General features: G+C 39.6%; 1 protein-coding gene across 3 annotated transcripts; it reads right to left on the bottom strand.

Annotated features, from left to right (window-relative positions):
* Positions 1-405: 405 nt before the first annotated feature.
* On the bottom strand, positions 406-13208 carry VCAM1 (vascular cell adhesion molecule 1). 3 transcript variants are annotated; one of them, XM_067538370.1, is made up of 9 exons: positions 13086-13208; positions 12054-12329; positions 10704-11021; positions 9715-9987; positions 7556-7822; positions 6540-6806; positions 5042-5308; positions 4032-4298; positions 406-2685 (listed from the first exon to the last, which is right to left on the bottom strand). In XM_067538370.1, the coding sequence occupies exons 1-9, from the start codon at positions 13135-13137 to the stop codon at positions 2525-2527; spliced, it is 2148 nt and encodes a 715-aa protein (XP_067394471.1). In that variant the 5' UTR covers positions 13138-13208; the 3' UTR covers positions 406-2524. The 3 variants fall into 3 exon arrangements, with proteins under 3 accessions (XP_067394471.1, XP_067394472.1, XP_067394473.1); XM_067538371.1 differs by lacking the exon at positions 4032-4298; XM_067538372.1 differs by lacking the exon at positions 9715-9987.
* Between the last annotated feature and the right edge of the window lie 8601 nt (positions 13209-21809).

The raw sequence follows: 21809 nt of genomic DNA, 5'->3' as shown, positions 1-21809 counted from the left end.
TATATATAAAAATGAGTTCGTGTCTTTGGCAGGGGTGACTAAACTGTGGCTTGTGAGCTACATGCGGCTTTTTTACAGTTAAAAGTGTGGCCTGCAGAGCCCCCTGTGGTCTTCCCCCACAATCTCCACCTATCAGGCTGGGGTGGGGAGCTCAGAGTTTCTGCCCTGCGGCACGGTGGTGGGGCTAGAGGATTCTGCCCAGCAGGGAAGGGGGTGTTGAGGAGTCAGTAAGTTTGGCCACCCCTGGCCTATGGTTTTACAAGGTGATAGAGTGGTCATGATCAGTCAACTCTGAATGTCTCTTAGGGCTAACCCAGGTTGACCCTGGGGATCTCTGTTTCTGTTTCGTAGCTCTGGCCCTGTGAGAGTCAAAAAGCGACAGAGATGAAAATTTTTTTTGTCAACTGTTTTTATTTCCTTCTTCCAGAATACAAGCTTATGGGACAAACACTTTTGCACATAGCCTCTTTATGGGTCCCAAGGGGACAATTAACAAAGTCTTTGAATTGTGATGTTCCACAATGGCCCATTTAAATTTTGATACCTCTTCTTGAGGGCAGGACATGATCCCTCATGACTAGGTTCACAGTTTTAGAGCGAACATTTTTTATAGTTACAAAGCAAAAACTTAAATGTTACCTTATAGCATGTGATAAAGAAATTATATGTGACATTAATGCATGCCGCAATTTACAAGAACTTCGTAAAGTCTAAACACTAACCACATTGTTATAAGTTCAATACCCATCTTAACCATACTAACACACAGGTGAAACCGACAAGTTTCCAACAATGAATTTGTCAGTGCTCGGCTGAGGCCTAAAGACTTGGCACAAGCTGGCATCTGGTCTGCCACTGTCAATGGTACCACAGAGGCTGTGGATCCCCCTTTCCATGCAGAAGGAGAGAACCTGTCTGACGTTCTAGGGAGCACAATTCATCTCTGAGAGGCTCAGTATTTTTAAGACACAATGACGCTGGCAGACCTCTTACACCCTTGGAGTTGTGCTCCAGGTTCTGAGACAGGCTTTTTAACATGCTTCCTTAACTAGGGCAGATCTTTCTTTCTTCAGGATTGGCAGAAACAGCATGCCAGGTGCCTTTTACATAGAGTAAAAGAATGGCATCTCTTCACTTATTCTCCTGACAGAAACTTCTAGTACTCAGGATCATGTACTGCTTTGCGACAACTAGCCCATAATACTTACTGAGTCTGCTACTGCTGCTGCTTTTGGGTTGGTGCCTTCTATAGAAATGTTCACATTAACTCCCTGAGTTTTCCCTCATAAAGGCCAGTCTGTGCCCTGGATCCCATTATTGCCACACATATCATACAAGAAAGAAAACGATAATATTTACAACAAATAAATACACCACCTAGTTTCAGAGTTTTGACCACTTTGGTATCCACAAAAATAAGGATTAACAAGTGGGAATATAGCAAACATACATTTTGCGTCTTACTATTACAGGGGCATCAGTTGGGCATTTTAACTGAATAAACATTTCTATGAACAAAAATACTGTACCAAGAACAGGAGATGGTGAAATATTTAGAAACTTCACCTAAAGACTTTAGGTCAAATTCTTTATGATGAATCTATCAAATTCTGTGTCAATTCAATGAGAGTTGAATACGTGTATTGGAGCCTTATTACCGTTTATGATTAACAGCAATAAACCCAAGATGGATTTAGGTTAGCGTGAAAGTCAATACAGCATGTCTAGTTATAGCAACCGTCTAAATTATGGGCCTGATTTTGCTGTGGTTGAAATGAATGAAAATCTTGCTATTTATTTTAAAGTGTCCAGACCCCAAATAAATATCATACCATTGCTACAACAGTTGATTGTACCTTATGCCCAAACAGATACTATGAATAACATTTATAACTGTGACATGCCTATCAGACGCTTTGGCACATTTATTAAACAGAAGTGAAAAAGTTTTAAATTGACTCTGAGGGATTTAAATGTGTGACAATTAATTAGAAACATAAGGCCAAATTCTCATCTCATTTATACTGTGCAGTTTTATTGGAGCCAGTGGAGTTATGCTGGCATAAATAAGAGGAGGATCTGGAACACATTACATGCAGTAGGAAAGTACCACCAACAAATATTTATACAAATTATATTTAAAACTATTTAATAATACCAAAAAAGCCTAATCAATTCAAACAGTGTTGATTTATATCTCAAAGAACAGCATTTCTATGTACAGCTGCAAAAGGATATTGGAATTTCCAAACGGATGTTCACTTGAATGTGTTTATAATACATATGTACAGCAAATTACATACTATCTACAAAATTAACACCTTAAAGAACTCTTGCTGAGCGCCTATCAATAGGGAATTAATTCACCTGTTTCTAAGGCAGTGTCTTACTTTTCTCTTTAACTTAGAGATTATAGTACTTATGAAGGTACAGATAATTTTTTCATGTTTTTCACATGACAGTGTTATAAAAAGTCACTTGCATGTCATATTAAGTTATGAAATGAAGAAGGTTAGTCACTTGATTAAACATTTGGTTTCAATGCATTTACAGGATGGTAGGATCCATTTATCTTTGCTTTCCTTGACACGTAGATCAATATTGCAAGTACAGGAATTGCCACTGTTGATAAACAAGAGACCATAACAATCACAGGAATCATGTAAGCTGGTTTTTTCACACTTGCTGCAAAACAGAAAAAAAAAGAAAAAAAGAAAGCGGAGACAGAAGAAGTTGATTAAAAATTGCTACAAGTAGATGTATCCACATCACTGTATGTATGCTACTGTTAAGTCATTTTCCTCTCCTCCAGGTTTGAGCCTATTACCTGATCCCTTTGAATTCTTTCACTGGATTCCTGTCCTTTACTGCATCATACTCAAGGTCTTGTCCTCATGTACAAGGCCCTGTAATCTTGGCACATCTGCACCTCTGACCTATTTCCTCCTATTCCCCTCATTGCCCTTTTTCCAATCTTTCCATCTTTCTGTTGCCATTATCTCCTCCCACACTGGGTCACACTGATTATAATGCAGTTCCCTATGCCCAGTAGTGTCTGTAGGACAAAGATTTTTTAGGGGGACTCTAGCTTTCCTGAGCTCTACTTATGTTCACTAATTCAGGGTGTCTTAGAAAGTGCCCCTCAGTGCTGTGCTGTGGCTGTTTTGGCTGCTCCATGATGTTCTCTTCTGGAGCTCCAAAATGAATGTGAATACGTGCATGATATAGCCCGGGGCACTGGAGCAGCTGTTCCACATGAATCCTGCTCTGAAAAAGCTATCCTCTAACGTTAACAGCTACAAATGGGTGAATTTACTTTATTATGCTTTTAGTTTCTCATTTTTCTGAGTGGAGCAGTGCCCCAGCTGTTACAATGGGACAGACCCTATTGCCTTCATCTGGAACATTCTCCCTGTTCTCATCTGCCTTCCTCCTTCAAATCCTTTCTGAAAACCCTCTTCTTCAAGCAAACTGCCTTACAGTCTCTTCTTCAATAAACACTCTCCCTAGGCAGCTTAATCGTTAGCCAGTGTCTTGAGTTTGTTAGTCCTAGGTAAGTTCAGGCCTCTTTGGCCTAGTACACAATAAAGGGTGTTGTAAGCAGACTGCCTCAGGGAGAATCGGGAGGCATTCTCCCTCAAGCAGACAGAATGTCTCCAGCAGCTCCCCAGTGCACCATGGGGCACCCTTTTATCCCCTTTTGTGGAGCGCCAGCTGCTCCTCTCTGTGTGCCAATCTCACTCTGCAGACTGGTGCGTAGAGGAAGTGGGACAATGCCAGACTTCTCCCCACCTGCCTTGAGCCACTGTGTCATCTTGGGGTAGTAAAGTTAATAATATCAGTGCTGTATAGGAGGTTATTACATTACTGATATTCGTTAGTGAACTGTTTTATTGTTAAGCCTGATTTTTTCACCACTAACCATGGGATATCTATGCCTGGGTGAACAGTACACTAGCTTTGCTAACAGTAACCTTTCATTCAATAGAACGTAACAATAGAAGTAAATTCAAAGCAACATGTCTGCCTACCTACAACAGCTATCTCAATCGCTTCAGTGTTATTTTCAGCCTCATTGTAAACAACAACCGGGAATGTGCCTGTGTAATTTCTGATGACTCTATAGAGTGAAGCGGTGCCATTCTGTGATGAGAGGATGGTTGTGTTGCTTGGATGGACCTTTTGCAGGACAATCTGTGAAGGTGGATTACTATAGGTTGTACTCGTAATAGTGACCTTTTCCCCTTCATCAACATTGTCTGATGGATATATTAACTCTGTAGTGTTTCGAGAAGGAGCTAAAAGAAGGAAAATGTAACGTAAGATATAACTGCAGATGTAGAGACTGACAATCAACAGCAGGCTCTCAGAGCCTTAACTCAGTTGATAGATTCATCACAATCTTTTCTTTAGAATCTACTTGATCACTAGCTAATGGTACTCTCTCTTTCGTCTTCACACAGTACAGGCAACAGCTGCTGGAAGGAAGGATATTTTATTAATCGATGGACTTAGTACCCTTCACTTTTTTTTCTTTTTTTAAATTTAAAGAGATTATTTATATTCATGAAAGGAGGCAACTTGACAGCCCTGGGTTCTGAAGTCCGCATTCTACAGAACGGGTACAGCAAGGGCAAAGACAAAGGATCAAAGTCCTAAAAAAGAGCATGTTTGCCCAGCTTTCAGACATGTGACCTTTCTCTGAAAAAGCCATTAGGATTCCACAATTTGAAACCCTGTTTTGAGAGACTGTTAAAATATTTTGAAGAACAAATTGTTTTCTGATGTCTGTATCTTTCTTGAGAACAGTCCTCGCTGTTGCTCTGTTCCAACCAATTATTTATGACAAGACCCTGGCTAACTCCCCACACGATTAAAAAAAAAAAAAAAAAAAAAAAAAAAAGGAAAAAAGAACATTAAAACCCCAGGGAATAACCCCAAAACCTAGAGTCTGAAGAAACTGGCTGATATTTTAGACCATGTTTTACCCCTCCAACAGAAAAAACACTTTATTAACATACAGAACATTATTTTAACTGACCTTTGACATCAAGCATTATGTTTTGAAATTGCTGTCCGAGCTCGTTTCTGGATTCACATTCATACACTCCTCCATCCTCTTGCTGAGCCCCGTATATGGTATATCTGCCATTTTCAGACACAAGCACTGGGTCCACACCTCCTGTTTTCTTTCTCAAGATGACCTGAACAGCTGGAATACCCTTAGATGTGCAAGAGAAGGTAACACTGTCTCCTTCTCTTACAGTGTCTGAAGGAAAAACTGAAAGCATTGTGTCTTTGGGTGGAACTGCAAAAAAATAAAGAATGAAGAGAATGCAGATTAGTAACAGAAGTGATCCCTGTGCAACATAGTATCACTGTACAGTAAATACAAATAGAAGAGCAAAGGCAGAGAAATCCACATATTTCTTGTAGTCCACTTGTGACTTTTTAATGTAAATGACTAATAATATAGTAATACAATAATTAATATTTTATTAATTAATAATAAGCAACAATACCATACACTTATATAGCAGTGCTTTCAATTTGGCACCTTTCAGGTGTACTAAGCTCATTAAAGTTACATTTGGGGGAAGGGTGTGTGTCTCTCTCTACCTCCCTATCTATCACAAGTTATTGTAAGTAGAGCTATCTAGTTAAAAGATTTTTTTTTTAAACCTTAAGAAGGTTCAGGTTTGGTTTGCTTTGAGTTTCTGATGAAGGTCAGGGTCAGATCTTGTTTTCCTCAATGGGTTCCCTCATCCCAAGAGATAACCAAAAGAATAATATTCCCTAAAGGTGAAATTAATCTTTCACTGCACAAAAGCCCAGGTAGCCAAGTTTTCAGTATGAAATGAAGCAGGGCATGGGAGAATAGGACTCACAACCCCACTCCACGGGCACTCCTTCCAGACTGGCCATTTAGAACCAGCATTCCCTCTGCACTTTTTATGTGTGGACACTTGAAGCCAATCCAGCACCCAGTCTCTGTGTGCAGGGATGGGGAAACTCCCCTGTGTGGCTGCTCAACACAACCACAGCCCCTGAGGTGCCCCACAGGCACTGTGAATATGTCTATACAGCCCACGGCAGAGAGCCTTTGAGCTTCTGGCTTGTGGAGTTGTGCTACCTATTAAAAATTGCTGTGTAGATCTTGTGGCTTGGGTCGGAGCGTGGGCTCTGAAGCCCACTTCCTGCCCTAGGTTTCAGATCCTGAGCTCCGGCCAAACCACAACATAAACATGCTGCCTACACTGCTGTTTTTAATGCAGTAGCTCAAGCCCCATGAGCCTGAGTCTGTCAGCCCAGGGTTGGAGGCCTCCTCGGGCTGCTACTGGCTGTGTAGACATACCCTATGGGGCTCAAGTGATTCAGAGAGCTTTGCATGAGCTATCTGCAGTGGGGTAAATTTTACTCTTAATAACTATGGGCCATCCTCACAGAAGTCATAGGCAAAATTCTCACAGACTTCAATTTGAGCAAGATTAGCCCTAAAATTTCAAAGCAAGGCTTACAATCTATCATGTTGTACTAACCTTGAACAATTAATTCCACAGCTTTTTTCTCTCTTCCCAACTGGTTAGCTCCTTCACACTCATAAACCCCCAAATCCTCAGTCTTTATATTATTTATAGTTAAAGTTGCATCTTCAGAAAGAAACTGAGACTCTCCACTGATCAAATGCTTTGTCCAGGAGATCTTTGGAGATGGATTGCCATAGCTAGTACATGTCATTGTCACAGCTTCCCCTTCTCGCACTGTGGCAGAGGGGCTGACAGAGACTGTCGTATTTCTTGGTCCATCTAAAATGAAGGATCCATTATTAGTTTTCAGTAAGATGAGCAACGATAGGGTTTTTTATTAGGTGCTAAAGTGTCAGCCCTGGGCACTGAAATCCTCTATTTATCCTCAAATCAAATACAACACAGATCGCTTCTGGGTTTCAGTGCAAGCCTCCCTTAGCCAATGTGCCTCAGACCTGGCCAAGAGGTTCTGCACATATGGATGGGGAGCAGTTTCAATCCCTGTCCAGTCCTTGACCTGAGACTGCCATCAGCCTGAGGGCTAAATGGGGACTAGCCTTTACACACTGCTCATTGGAAGGACTCCCCTCTCCTTTTGTACAGCCCCTATTAGGGCCACTCACTCATAATCACAACCTCTGTGCTCAGGGGACTGTAGAGGAATTACTGTATTACTCCCCTCAGAAAGCAATTCACCAAGAAGTGGGTGGGGTGGACCAGAGAGGAGGCAGAATGATGGCTCTGTTCTGCACTTCATGTTGGTCAGTCACACACAGAGGGAGGAGTACGCACAACCAAATTATGGTACCCCTCCCAGTTCAACTGTGAAGTTCCAGAAGGCATTCTGTCTTAAAGAGATAATGGGCTGCTTCAGATCTCCCCTTATTATGGGCTGCTCCTAACAAGCACAGTTCATTTCTTAGTCATGGTTTTGTTTTGAGGATTATAACCAGACCACAGTAAATGATGAGCAGTTCACAGAAAGAACTATTTTGTTGGGTCATAGGAAATGCACAATATACACTTACATTCCACGCTAAGTGCTGCTGCCATTTTGCTTTTCCCCAGTGCATTCTCTGCTTCACATTCATAGTTTCCAGCATTTAGGAACGTCACACGTGGGACATGGAAAATTCCATCCTTGCTATAAAGCACAGTATCTTCACTGTCTGATTTTCTCCTTAAGACAATCCTGGCAGCAGGGTTGCTTTCAACAGAACATATAATGGTAACATCATCTCCTTCTTGAACAGTTGTGGAGGGTTGTATGGAGAACTCTGTAATTCTTGGCACCACTGCATGAAAAGAGGGAAGGCCTTTCTATTAAAGAGGAAATAGTTTCCAAAGTAGTACTGGGTTTTAAGAATATGGGTGAGACCTGAAGAACCATTTTGCATTTCTTTTGGTCCTTGATCCAAACTGAGCTCCTAGGGAACTACCTGTATACTAATAACAAATTGTACAATTGTATACAATGGCTAACACTACCAATCCAAAGAGATGAGTGGTGTCTGAGAATCTGCTGTGTGGGTAGGCTCATACCTGAATGAATTGAAAAGGAAAAATGAAATGACCAAGTTTCACCTTATTGAGTCAAATTATCAATTTAGAATCTATGATTAATATCATTTTCATACATATGAAGTTTTACTTGTACAGCCAATTTTTTTTTTTTAAAGAAAACTTCTAATTTTGTACACAGAATTAACTATGGGCAGAGGTGTTAAATTTGGATATTTAAATCCCTAGATTTGTGGACACAAATAGAAGTTAGATTTTGATACATTTGATTTGTGCCTGTAAACGAGGTACCAGACCCCTATATTGTCACATTTGTGCCTGCAGTCAATTGCAGGTACCAAACTGGGCCCTGATCCTCCAACAAGCTCCAGAGGGATGCAGGGATCTGTCCAGGGATGCTCAATACAGGATTGGGGCCTTAGAGGATAGAATGACACCCCTTTGGAACTTTGGCCATGAATTCTAATGTGTATTTGTTTCTATGAAGATGCTATCCAAATGCAATTAAACTGGATTAATTATAAGGACAATGTTATTGTATACACCACCTGTCATACAAGTGAATCACATTTCAAAATTTCCTAACAGTATTTTATAGGGTTGAAAAATGAAATAATAAATACTGGTGAAGCAAGGGACTCTGACTTGTCATTGACTGGTTGTTTTTATTGATACAATGCATGTAGGAGTCTTGGCAACAGTCTTACATTCTAAATAAACAAACAAATAATATAGGGAATGATCCTGCAGTTCTTTTTCAGGGACTGAATCTGAATTTGAGTTTTGCCAAAGGCGGGCCTACAGGATTGGGCCTTTAGCAACAGAATTATATAATACAATTACAATAAGAAAAAGAAAATAATTAAAAGGCATAGGCAAAGGTGAGAAGATGGGTTTTTAGGTGAGATTTCAAAGAAGTACTCAATGCAGCAGATATCAAATGACATCTATAATTCAGCATATTTTAAGCTTTGCTGGGGGAAATGGTCTCTGACAGACTATTCTGAGCTCAGAAATGAAGATATTTCAAAGATAACATCTTACACAACATTTATTTAAATATCAGATGGCTTAGCAGGTTTCATAATACAAAGTCACATATGTCGGCAGCCTGGCTGCATAGATAATCCACTTGGAAACATAATTAGGTGGCAGATTTGGGGAGCAACACAGGACGCCTGAGAAATGTGCAGCACACAGCTACTTGTGCAGTGCTACTTGTGCATTCTTAAAGAAGGTTATTTTCCCTTAGACATTTAAAGTGAATACCATATTCACATGGTGCTAGAGAAGCTGGTAAATGCTTGTTTTGCAGAGCAGGCTTAAATGTTGGCTGGGACACTGAGGACATGAAGGAAACCTTACCCACACTGGGCCACTGACTGGGGGAGCTATGTATGTGTTTATCTTAGCCTGAGAATAAGGAGAGAAGCAATTAAACATTGTAATGCCAAGAAAAACCAGACACTGCACTGATAAACATGACTCCTGAATAGCAGTGGCATACCTATAGTCAACTCCTGAATATACAATAGTGGGGACCCTGAAATTTCCCAGTTTCATTATTACAGGGTCCCCACTCTTGTTCATTCAGGAGTCATCTGTAGATAAGTTGAAATTCTAAGCTTCATAGAACCAGACAAGTCAAAGTCATGCAGACTCATACCTTGTACAGAAATGGCCACTGTTGTTCTCTCTGTTTTATTCATTGCGTCATTCATGGCTTCACAGATGAACAGCCCTGAATCATTCATCTGGGCATGTGGAATGAGAAGGGTGTCATTGTCTATAATGTGCTGAACATTTGAATTCTCCAGCTCTTTTCCCCATACAATCCTTGCTGGTGGATTACTTTCACTCCTACAAGTGAGCATCAGCATGTCGCCCTCCCTGATTGTGTTGCTTGGAGACATAGTGATGTTAGTATTTCGTGGACCAACTTGAAGAAAACAAAAGAGAAAAGCTCAATGAGTTAAATTAATGAGACCTGACGCCCATGTCTCTGAGGCTAAATGATCTCAAGGAAACACTTCAGATACTGGGAAACATTTCAAAACAGTGATCTCAACAATGGAACAATTTTCCCACAAAGCTCATTGAGGAATCAACACTAGAGATTTCCAAGATAAACTTTTTAGAGCTAACTTCTGCCACCTACGTATGCCTATGGATCCCATTGACTAAAATGGGAATTACATGGGCATCCAAGGGCAATTTTTCAAAAAAGCACCTCTGCTCATGTAGTTATTGCTCTCTCTGACTCAGACTATGTGCGTTTGCTCTCTGACTGAGTTCTGCACCAGCTACCAAAGAAAAGGAGGGAGGAATGAGCCACAAAGGTGGTGCTCAGGGTTCACGTGTATAGTTTTTTCACTGTTACTGAATGCAACAGTTAACTTTAATAACCCAGGGGCGCTTCCTGTGGAGAACACTCATTGAAGTCAGTAGTTCACACAAAGGGATTACAAGACTGTGCCCAGAGATGGTACTACCTAAAAGCCATGGTCCTATCCTTGATCTTTGTGCAATACAGTCATTCACATCAGCGTGAGATCAGGAGTACTTTTTTTAATATCCCTAACTTTGTAGCCCTGGCCCAGGAATCCTAATGTAAAATTTAATTTGGTTTGAAACTCCTAATATAAATATACTTACAGTTTACATTCAATCTCTGTGAAGTTTGTCTTCTCTTGGGTTCAAATTCCATTTCAATAATCGGTAATTCAGCCACACAAGTAATCTCTTTCCCAATGTCTTCAAAGATGGGGATAAAAGTCACTGTCAGACTTTTTGTCTGAGTAGTTTCGCTGGTTTCCATATAAAACTCTTCTCTGGCAAGAACAGATCCATCTTTCTCCAGCTGCATCTCCAGTCGGTCAGAAGGATACACTTTGGCAACCACACAGGTGACACTGGCTTTTTCCCCAACATTCAGTGGTGTGCTGATTTCAAGGACTGGATCGCTAGGAAAAGCTAAAAGAACAACACCAATTACCTTTTACTAGAGACAGGTCAAAGAGACAACCTTTGGAACTAGAGTCAGACATCAAACACCCTCAAGTTCACAGGTGTTCATGACTTGGCTTTTTGTTAAGCTCAATAAGAAATAGGTGCCAATCATGAAATTTGGATCCGTATTTTGCGTTTTTTGGTCCTCCACGATCCTTTTCACACACACACACACACACACACACAGTTGGAGGTTTTAGGATCTGGGGTATGGACTTGCTTCATCTTTGCTTTTTATACATGTCATGGCATATCATGGCATTTTATGAAAGATAGAAAAATAATGACTTTTCCAAATGATGGTAGCTACCATTAAATATAAATACCTTCCCAGACCAAGCCAAGATATTAAGGTATATGGGACGGATTTTTTCCCAGTGAACTCAGTGACAAAACTTCCATTGATTTCTGTGGTGTAGAAGTATGCCTTGTATTGGCAGATAATATAGTGGCAGGCAGAGTGAATTTGCAAAAATCCCTGTAACATGGGCCAACTCCTGCTCCTTCACAAAAGTAGGTCTCTTGGAGTCAATGGAACAATTTGTGTCAATCAAGTGAGCAGAATTTGGTCCTAAAGGCTGGATGCTGTCCCCACTGAGTCAACAGAAAGATTTCCATTGACTTCAGTGGGCTTTGGATCAGGCCCTTTATACTCAAATTTTCCCCAAACATTTCCACCCATAGCATATTTTTTTCAGCTTTTTGAACACTTCAAGGGGACTATCTTCTGGCTTTCATATATTTTGAGGAATACACCCAGAGCAAATAAAACCAATAAGGCTAAATTTACTCTAGGTAGCTAATTAGAAGATGCCTAATAAGAAATCCCTGCACCAATCTATGAATCCTACCAGGCAATACATGTTTAAAGCATAGCAGAATCGCTATGCTAGGGATATAAATTGACCGTCCACTGCAGTTGTAGGAATGATTAATCACATTTATTATGATTTAGCATTGCACCAATGTCATATAAAAAGGAATTAAATGACTTACAGTAAACATCAACCTTGATGTTTTTTTCTTTTTCCACATTGTCACAAAATGCATTGCAGAGATAATCATGCTCATTCGCCAAGCCAACAGGATCCATAGTCAAGATGGAGATGTTCCCTTTATTGTTCACTGTCCCACCTAGAGGGTTGTCCAACTGGGTTCTCCAAGAGAAACTTGGAGTCTCACAGTCAATAGTACTACAGGTCAGCACAAGTTTATCTCCAATCTGAGCAGCAATTCTGTTTGCAGGTGCAATCTCAATGTCAAAAGCTTTAGCTGAAAAAGGAAGTAAAATGCAAACTCAGCAGCATTCTTATTGCTCATATTCTCTTTTGTACCAACAATCTAGTATATATAATATATCTAGTATATGAGATTATTAAAGCATGCCTCTTGTTTGAATATTTTTAACTAATTGCTGTGTAGGGAAAGTTAAACTAATTATACTTAGCACTTATATAGTGCTTTATATCTCCAAAATACTCTGCAAATATTAACTAATTATTCTTTAAAACTAGGATTAAGATTCAAATGACGCTATAGGTCAGATCTTTAATGGGTGAACAATGTAAATCCATTGAAGTCAATGGAACCACACTAGTTTACACTGGTTGGAATTTGTCTCTAATACTTTGCAGCAGACTAGTAGGTAAATAAGTTACCAAGGGAGGTTATAGAATCACCTTCACCGCAGGTATTTAGTGCTATACTTGACTGATACCCAGCAGGGATGCTTCAGGGATAATAAAATCAAACCTACAGTGATGTGCTAGAGATCTGTCCTAACCTTAACAATTCTATGATTCCATAGTGCAATACATTTCTTAGTAAACTAAATTACAGAATGACTGTATTACTACAGAATACTCCACGCTAAACACATTTTTCATGATATTTAAACAAAACATCTAAACTGACATTACTGACATTAACAACTTTTTATTTACTGAAATGTAAAATCATTTCAGTAAAGAGAAATGATTATTTTGAAAAGTAAAATGCAAATTAATTAATAACAAAACAAAAACTCACAAGTCACGAACACCAGTAAAAGCCCGGTCACTGATGGAATTATTCTTCCCATTTGTCTAAATTTGTGCAATTGATATTATGATGAAAAGAAAGCAAGCTCTAAATCCTGGATCTATGTTCTCTCTGAAGAAATATGGCATGAGTATGCAGCTCTGAAAATGATAGTTGTAACAGTTACTTAGCTCTTTATAACGGTTCTGCTTGGGGTGGAGAGTAGGAAATGCCTGGGTGGGGAAATCCACAATGCAGTTAGGGAAAGTCCTCCTGTGGGGTGTGGTTTCAGCGCCCTCTTCTGCTTTCAGATGCAGGACTCCAATGTTTCTTTTAAAAGCAAATTCCAAAATTGAACTAGCAAAATAAATATATCAGAGATGGAGAATATCAAGACCAGTTCAGATGAGAAAAATCTTTTTAAGCCCAGGATGAAAATTAGTTATTTTAGTATTGGACTGAGTCTGCTGGTTCCACTAAGGCAAGTGAACAAGTTCATTATTTTTCATGGCAGTGAAAAAGCAACTGCCTCTCAAATGGCTCTTTTTTCTGGGATACCACTGATTTATTTTTGCCCTAGATTGTTGATCTATTTCTGCAATCTTACATTGTCCTATTTAAATAATGGAATCAAAACAGCTGAAAAATTTCAGGCTGTTAAACTATATGGGAATTTTTTTAAAAGTTGTGTATTTTTAAATAAAAACCAATTTAAATTGACATCTTGCAGCTTTCATTTCCTTACATTTTAGTTTTTACTGACATGAAGATCTGAAGTTGATTTTTCTTACTGATAGTAAACTTTTTACTGACATCACTAAAAATATCATAAACAATACAATAATGCCACAGAAGTGTGTACTCACTTGCATTATTCTGTACACAGGAATTTGGAATTCTGTACACAGGAATATGCAATTGTTTTGGCTGCAGTTAATTGATCAATCGGGTTCCTTGGGCGTGTGCAATAATAGAAAACAGGAAATTGATACAGTCATGATCAGTGTAGTTTTATGATACAAGAAGTGATTCAGAACAATGACAATCAATGTCAAAATACAACATGTTTTATTTCTACCCAATTTTATGGACATTTTCATTTATTTACGGATTTATGGACAGTGTTAAAATTGTACATTTTTTTACTGACTGTCCATTAATTTACAGACGGTTGGCAACCCTGTGCTAAAATGACTGAACACTGTAATAAATGCACAAGCCCCAATAAGAGGCCCAATACCACATCCAATAAGGGACAAAAGAGACTATGTTTATAAACATCACAGATAATAAACTCACCAACAAAAAATAATAAGTGTTGAGAAGCAAAAATTGAAGCCCCAAATAGAAAATGGACATTCAAGGTGAAGGAAACCAAAAATATGGCAGAGTTAAACGAGACAACCCATGAGTTACCAAGACAACCAGACAGAGGCAGCTCAGAATCCCTTACCTGAAGAGAAGGCCATAGAGTTTGTCACTGTGGACAAAAAAAGAAAAATCCCCTCAGGAAATGGAAGAAGAGAATATTATGGAGTGGATCCCACACATACTTGAAAACCCTCAAATCAAAGAGCACAGAATCTGTGCAGTGTACAGACTGGGTAATGGTGCTTTGACTCAACAAAAGAAATTTTTTTTGAAGGGGCAGTAAAATTCCCCTTCTTACTAAAATTGCTGATAAATGCTTTGTCATCACAAGAGAGGAGAGAGATCATAGATGGTGCTTCCAAAGTTCGGACTCTTCAGATATTTCTAATTTAGATTTCCCCAGGAGTGAGACAGCATAAAAGCAGTAGGGCATGTCTGCACTCTGAGAGCATTGCAATGGAAAGCTACAAATGCAGTGGAATCTTTCATCAAATAACATGGAATGGGAAATGTCAGCCTGATCCAACTGCCATTAAACTCAGTGGGACACTTTCCATTGACTTTGTTGGGAGATGGATCAGGCCCTGAGCTGGTATGACAGGCCCTGAGCCAGCTAGACATCAGCCGTATATTTAGCACAGACTGCAAAAGTAACTGTACTGCTATCTGGACAAATACGTTGCTGGTATCAGAGCAGTGCCAGTTTTACATATTGTTAGAGGAAGGGCAGGACTCACCAGAAGCAGTGGTTCCTCATTACAGGAAGATCTTGACTTCCATATGAACCTTTCTGGTTCCTATTTTAAAAAGAAATGGTACTTTCTTGCTGCCACTGCCATTCCCAGCACTGTGCCTGCCATACACACACCAGGGTCAAGGGAGCATCACTTTTGTTTGTTCCTAGGATTGGATCCCTATGGAAGCAGATAGAGAACAGCTGGCAGTATTAGGCATAGACCTCAAAGGTTCCGATACCCCAGATTTTAATTCAAATGACATGAGGGGAGGTAAAAAAGAGAAGGGGCATATAGAGAGTCACAATGAAGATGAACAGCACAGAAGACATTGGCAGGGAATCTGACACGCAGCAGGCAGAGTGTAATGAGGCTGTGTGCTAAGTGTTACAGGAGTGCAGTATAAAAGATGTCTGCATATATGTTGTTATGATTAGTTAAGAGATAAAAGGGCCAGTAGATAATGTTCAAGAATATCCAGCATTGTTCCTGAGTTTTGTAAGACCAATAAAACTTGTTGTGCACTACAGATGGCTTCTTTGTGTGCTGCTCTTTACATTCTCCTATGCAGCTCTTAACTCTGTGTCAAAAGGCGGAGTTCTCCTTGTATACGGGCCCATGGTTAGCAATATCATGCAAGATGACCAGCTGAGAAATAAGATCAATCCAAAAGCCCTTTTGGAAGATTCTCTTTGTTACAACTGCAGCAGATTTTGGAATTAAAGCTAGAGCAGTAAGTAGCAGGAGGCCAGGAAAATGCAGGAAAGTTGTGGCACTGCAAAAAAAAGGTAGAGAAGCTACTTCATCTGAAAACATTTTCAACAGCCTGTTGCAAATCTGAGGAGTATCAATGTGGAACATGATTTCAGTTCTTCACATCAATTTGCTGGATTCCCCTCCTCCCCTATCCTGTTGCTAGCAAGCTGCATGGACAAAGGCCTGAAAGAGTTAAAAGCCGGGATTGAGCTATCTTTCCACTATTTCCAATAATGGAAATTCACTTTACTTAAGTTTGGAGGGGAATTCCAGATGGCTGGTGACTCAGAAAGGGGTTCACCTACAATGTAATTAGGCATTTTACCTCTGACCTGAAAACAGGACATAAAGCTGCTTTTCCATAAACTGAAACTGAAACTGACGTGAGATTTTTCTGGCATGTGAAGAGAAAGGAAAGCCAAGTTGCGTCTATAGTAAAGGTTCAGCATCAGCATTCGTTCATGCTGCTATAACTTTGCTAGTGGAGTTCAAGAGGCCAATTTGCTCAAGACATTAAAAAAAAATCACAGCATACTTATTTATTTGATCAAATATTCTTGTGATCTGCATGAAAAATGGGCTAGTCCCTTTACTTTTGTCTTAGAATTTCAGAATTAGCCATCATAACTAAGGGCTCAAATCCTATTGGATGGGGACCATGGAATTAGATGGCACTCCCCATGTTAACAACTCTCCCAATTTTATCACAGCTCTCAAGACAGTTGGTGTTTTATTTAAGCCCCAGCATCTGGAGTCAAGTGATGTGAGAATCTCAGATTTTTTTTTAAATCTGTTTCTATCCCTCATGATTGTGGGAAAAAGCCTAACAATGTGACTCAGTTGCATTCTGATGATACTTAAACAGAAGGCAAAGAAAAAGAATCCAACAGCTGTTCTTTTTTTGTGGGGCTGACTCATAATTTTTGAAACTTTGGGGCTGGTAATGCTGTACTCCCCATCCTTTTGCAGGTCTTCTCCCTGTTATTGCCCTCTCCAGTTCAGTACTGATGGGTTACTGACTTATTTTAACATTAAATCTAATGTATTTTACTCTGTCCTCACATTTTCAGTGTGCTGCAGAGCTTTGTATTGTAACCCATTGTTGCCTTGTGGAAGGTTTCAAGAGAAAGCTGGAGGGTTTGATTAGGGAGTAGGGGAAAGTTGAGACTGCAGCACCTAAAAAAGACTGGGAGGTGGTTTTGTGTCCAGGAGACAGCTGAGATTTTTAGTACTGGGGAGGAAATTAGTCTCTCTCTCTCTCTCTCTCTCTCTCACACACACACACACACACACACACACACACACACACACACACACACACACACACACACACACACACACACACACACACACTTTCACACACACACACACACACACACACACACTATTTTCCAGGGATTTAAATGACTTCAAATATGAGAGGTGTGGGTTGAGTTTTAATTCCTTATTTTCCCTCCAGCAGCCTTTGACAGCAACTAGCTGCTCTGCTGCACCCCACTCCAGCATGTGTCCCTACATCCAGCAACCAGGCATAAGTGCACCCCCTTGATATTTCTGCTACAAATGCTCAGCATTGAAATAGTTAACTTTATATTACCACATAAAGCTCCAATCCAGCAAAGCATTTACACATATACATAACTGTAAATACCTATACCGTCTCACTGACGTCACCCATTGGTGCTTCTACCCCACCAGCACCCAGCCTCAAAGACAGCATTGTAGCTGTGCTATTTCTGGTGTGTGGATGATGTGCCATCCCTCCCAGTCCTGATGCCTTCCAACACAGAGCTCTCTCCTGGCTCCATCTAGTTCCCACTTTCTCCCTGCTCCCAGAGCGTGATATTGTCCTCTAGATAATTCCAGGAAGGGGAAGTGTGCTACACTGCTGCTAAGTCAGTTAGTCCCCTTTCACCTCCCATTTCTGCTGAGAGCTATATAGAGATCTAATTAAAGATAATTAGGTGACTTGGGCAACCTTAACTCTGTTCCTACGTACATGGGCAGGGCCCATGTATCGATATGGAATCCACCCCTTCTTGTAGAATTGTATTCCAAGATGTAAGCTATCATCTATTTAAAACAATTCTGAGAAAGTTTTTTCTGGCCCACTTTACTCCTTTTGCGCTCCTTGGAAATTCCCAGGTGTGTAGAAGTGACATAGCTGACTCATACATCATCCTCACTAACACAACATAGTTACTCCACTTTACATTCCTACCAGTTTAACAGAAAAATCTCTGAAGCATTCAGACCCAGGAAAAAACACTATCAAAACTAAAATAAATGTTACGCATTTGCAAAGATGCTAAAATAGATAATGTCTAATTAGCTTCTGATTAAAGACACCATTTATTTGGTTTAAAGGATCCTGATGTTTACATGCAAAATAAATAAACCCTGCAGCCACCACAAAAAAAAATCCTGATTTTCATCTTAACATATTGTTGTTGGCAGAGAGTGCAAGCTGTGGAAATTCCAAGTTTTAAGTATCAAAATGAGAAAGCAATGACTTTCATTAATAATGCTATATCTAACATGGAACTTCTGGTGCATATCCTGTTTTTAAACCCACGTTGCCAGGATAAATTTGAACCGCTTAAATTCCATTCTCTATAATGGTGGAATAAAAAGACTTTTGTTTTGTTTTTTTAAATTACAAATATTTCAAAGATTCAAAAATGGGAGGGGGGGATGTATTTAGCAAGCATGTGTTCAGTGTTCATACAGTTCTGTCTTGATTTCTATACCAAGTGCATGTTAAAAAGCAGTAGTGGTATTGTATATGCAACTATATCATTTCCAATAGCTTATCCTTAAAACTGGGTTTGTAATAGACAAAAAATTGTATGAAGAAATTGATATGGAAAATCTTGCAAAATTTGCCAGATAAATTATTAGAAAACCTGGATCTCTACCTATAAGTAAGGCTGGGCTAGAAGCAAAGCCCTGGATTCAAACATCTCCTAAATTCTGCGTGATGTAAAATCTGACACCTCAGATTCAGACCTGAATTTTGCAAGTGACCCCTGTCTTCAGAAAGGTCCAAATCCAAACACTGCTAAACGCTGAGATGTTCAAAACCTCGATTCAAATTGTGCAGCTTGAGCCGAGCTCTACTTCTACATTTTTGTTTGTCAGCCATATGTATTCCAACATGTCAAAAGCACCTGTCCACAGCCCAGTTGAAACCCCCTAGAGTTATAAACTAAGAGACAACACTTGTTTTGAATTACATTTGTTGTTTTCATGTATATAGCTGTTGGACTTTGGTCTGGATGCACTGGACTTCGGCCTGGGGCAGACTGCAGGCTCAGAACATGTGCAAGAACAAAAATAATTCAAGCTGCAAACACGTAACAAGGAATTAGAAACAAGCTGCTTACTTCCTTGAGCGCCAGCACCACATGTGGCAGTTCTCACTGAAGGAGAGCCCTAGGGTACAATGCTGGCCCATTGGTGGTCAATAGGACTTTTGCCATTTCACCTCTGGTCTTCAGAACTAGAGCCAGTCAAGGAGACGGTGCAGGTGAGCTTTGTGACCAACTTCGCCTATTGCCCACCTGTGACTGTGCAAGGGCACTGCTCTCCAAGAAACATGTGGATCCACAAACATGACAAAGGCAATTGTTGAGAGCATTCGTTGTAACAAATGGTTGGTGTTACACTTCAAATCAAACATCACATAATAGAAATAGGTTAAAAAAAATCCTATGCTGACCCTTCCAGCTACACTGTCATTTACTACATGAATGTCATTCTGATTTATGAAAACCAAACAACATACAAAATGTCAGACTATACAAGTATCCAACCAACTATACACCATACACTATGTTCTTCATTTTTTTAATAATGCCCCTGCTCTGGAAAGCTGTGCTGGGATGGGTGGATAGTTATCTTAGAAGTCCCACAATGCACTGGCACAGCAGTATGCAGAGGAGTCATATATATATGCCAATAAGCCTAGGGAGATGGAATGGTTTAGCTCTGTGTAAGTTCAGAAACTTTAAAATGGTTTAGTCTTATGTAAGTTCAGGATGAAAACTGGAGGATGGCACACTTCCCTGATTTTTCTTTCCCCACGTCCCCAATTAGTGAATAGGACTATTCTTTGATCTGATGAGCACTTTCTTTTTTCTCTTGCAGGAATGAGCTGGAAACCTCATTCCAGGAAAAACCCCACTTCAAATAGAAACAGAAAATAAATGTATTTGGTTTTGTCTCTGCCAAGCCACTCCAAAGACCCAAACACCAAAGAGATAACACCATTGCAAGTGCATTATGTTACTACATGTATCATAAAAATATAGCAATTTTAAAAGCCAGATGCTGTCTATGACTAGCTTGGCACTTTTTCTGTATGAGCATCATGGCATTAGTTTTTAAATCAACAAAATTCCATATTTTAATCTAATCTAACGTCTATGCATTTTTCAGCAAGAAGCATCATCCCAGCACCTTGCTCTGTTAGCGATTGAGTAGCAAGCACATGCTGAAGTATGAGTAGCTAACCCTGATAAGAACTGTAGGCAGTGTGTCTTACAGACAAGCCAAGTTAATTGAGATATGAATTGTTGGGATTTATTCTCCCTTTCAAGAGAATTATTTGGCCAGGCATCAAAGCCAAGAGTCCTTGTTGCTAGAGATAGACAGTAAAGCAAGAATGACTTTCATGGTTATGTCACCCTCTATCAGAGGCCATGGTACTTTTTAAGCGATAAGAGAGGTAACTTGAGAAACGTGATGCATGCATGAAATTGCTGTCAGGCACTATGAAGCTTTGTTCTGAATTAATTCAAAAAAAGTGTCTGACTTTTAAAATCACCATGGTTCTTAGCAAAGGAAGTTTCTCAAAATGCTTTTGTAAAGTTAATTCTTAAAGAACAGATTGGTCTGAAGATCCAGTTAGTAGGACAAATTCTGCCTTCCCTGACACCCTGGTAAATCCCAAGTAGTTCTACTGAAGTTAACAGAGTTACTCTGGATGTCTATCAGTTTAAATGATTGCAGATTTGTCCAATTCCTTAGGGGGGCATGCTAAATGGTAACACCTGAGACAGTCTCCAAATACAGTTAAGTTTTGTTGCAAGGCATATTAACTTAATCTTGCAACCATACTTCTGTAATGTTCTTTGTACATTTAACATCTATCTGGTATGATGATTTAAGATCCCTAAGACCACCAAACTAGGTGGCCATTTCAAGTTCCAATTGGCAGCCTGTTTTAATATTCATAGGCAAACTCATCTATAGTTCTCTGCTTAGGTTTCACCCAGATTACCCTGGCTCCTCAGATGCCTATTGTACTAGAATGATTATAACATATACATATCAGAGTGAAAAGAATTAATCTTCACTTATTTATATTTACATTTATAGCTAACATTTGATTTTGTGTCCTATAAAACCCTCAACACAGTTAGATTTTTGGTAAGGTCTTATCATTTACCTGAGCTGCTGTTTCCTCTAATACTACAGGGAATCACAATTCCTGGTCTGTTTTCAGGTGGCAGCTGATTATTTGGATTTCCTTCAGCACTTCAAGAGTAGCTTGTTCCACGAATGTGTTGAATTCTGAGCTGTAAAGAGGTATTCCACCTTGGGATCAGCATGGTTGCTGGTCACTTTTGAAGGAGAAAGTGTATTTGCATGTAATTTTTTAATCTGCAACTATAACCTATTAATTATATAGGATCTCTGACAGTTTAGAAAAAATGGTTTATTTTATAAATATTTCAGTTACCCTTTGTTTGTCTTTTGTTCTTTACCCCAAAAACATAATATGAAAGTGCCATCTGGGCATCGTGGGGTCTAAATAACTGCATTTACTAAATATACAAAACCTGGGAGGCCTACCTATCTACATACA

This window comes from Emydura macquarii, unplaced genomic scaffold (assembly GCF_026122565.2).
Source record: "Emydura macquarii macquarii isolate MOO-44397 ecotype Brisbane River unplaced genomic scaffold, CSIRO-AGI_Emac_v2 contig_480, whole genome shotgun sequence".
Classification (NCBI taxonomy): Eukaryota; Metazoa; Chordata; order Testudines; family Chelidae; genus Emydura; species Emydura macquarii.
The sequence above is the reverse complement of the archived record's forward strand: the minus strand, read 5'-3'. Positions and strand labels throughout refer to the sequence as shown.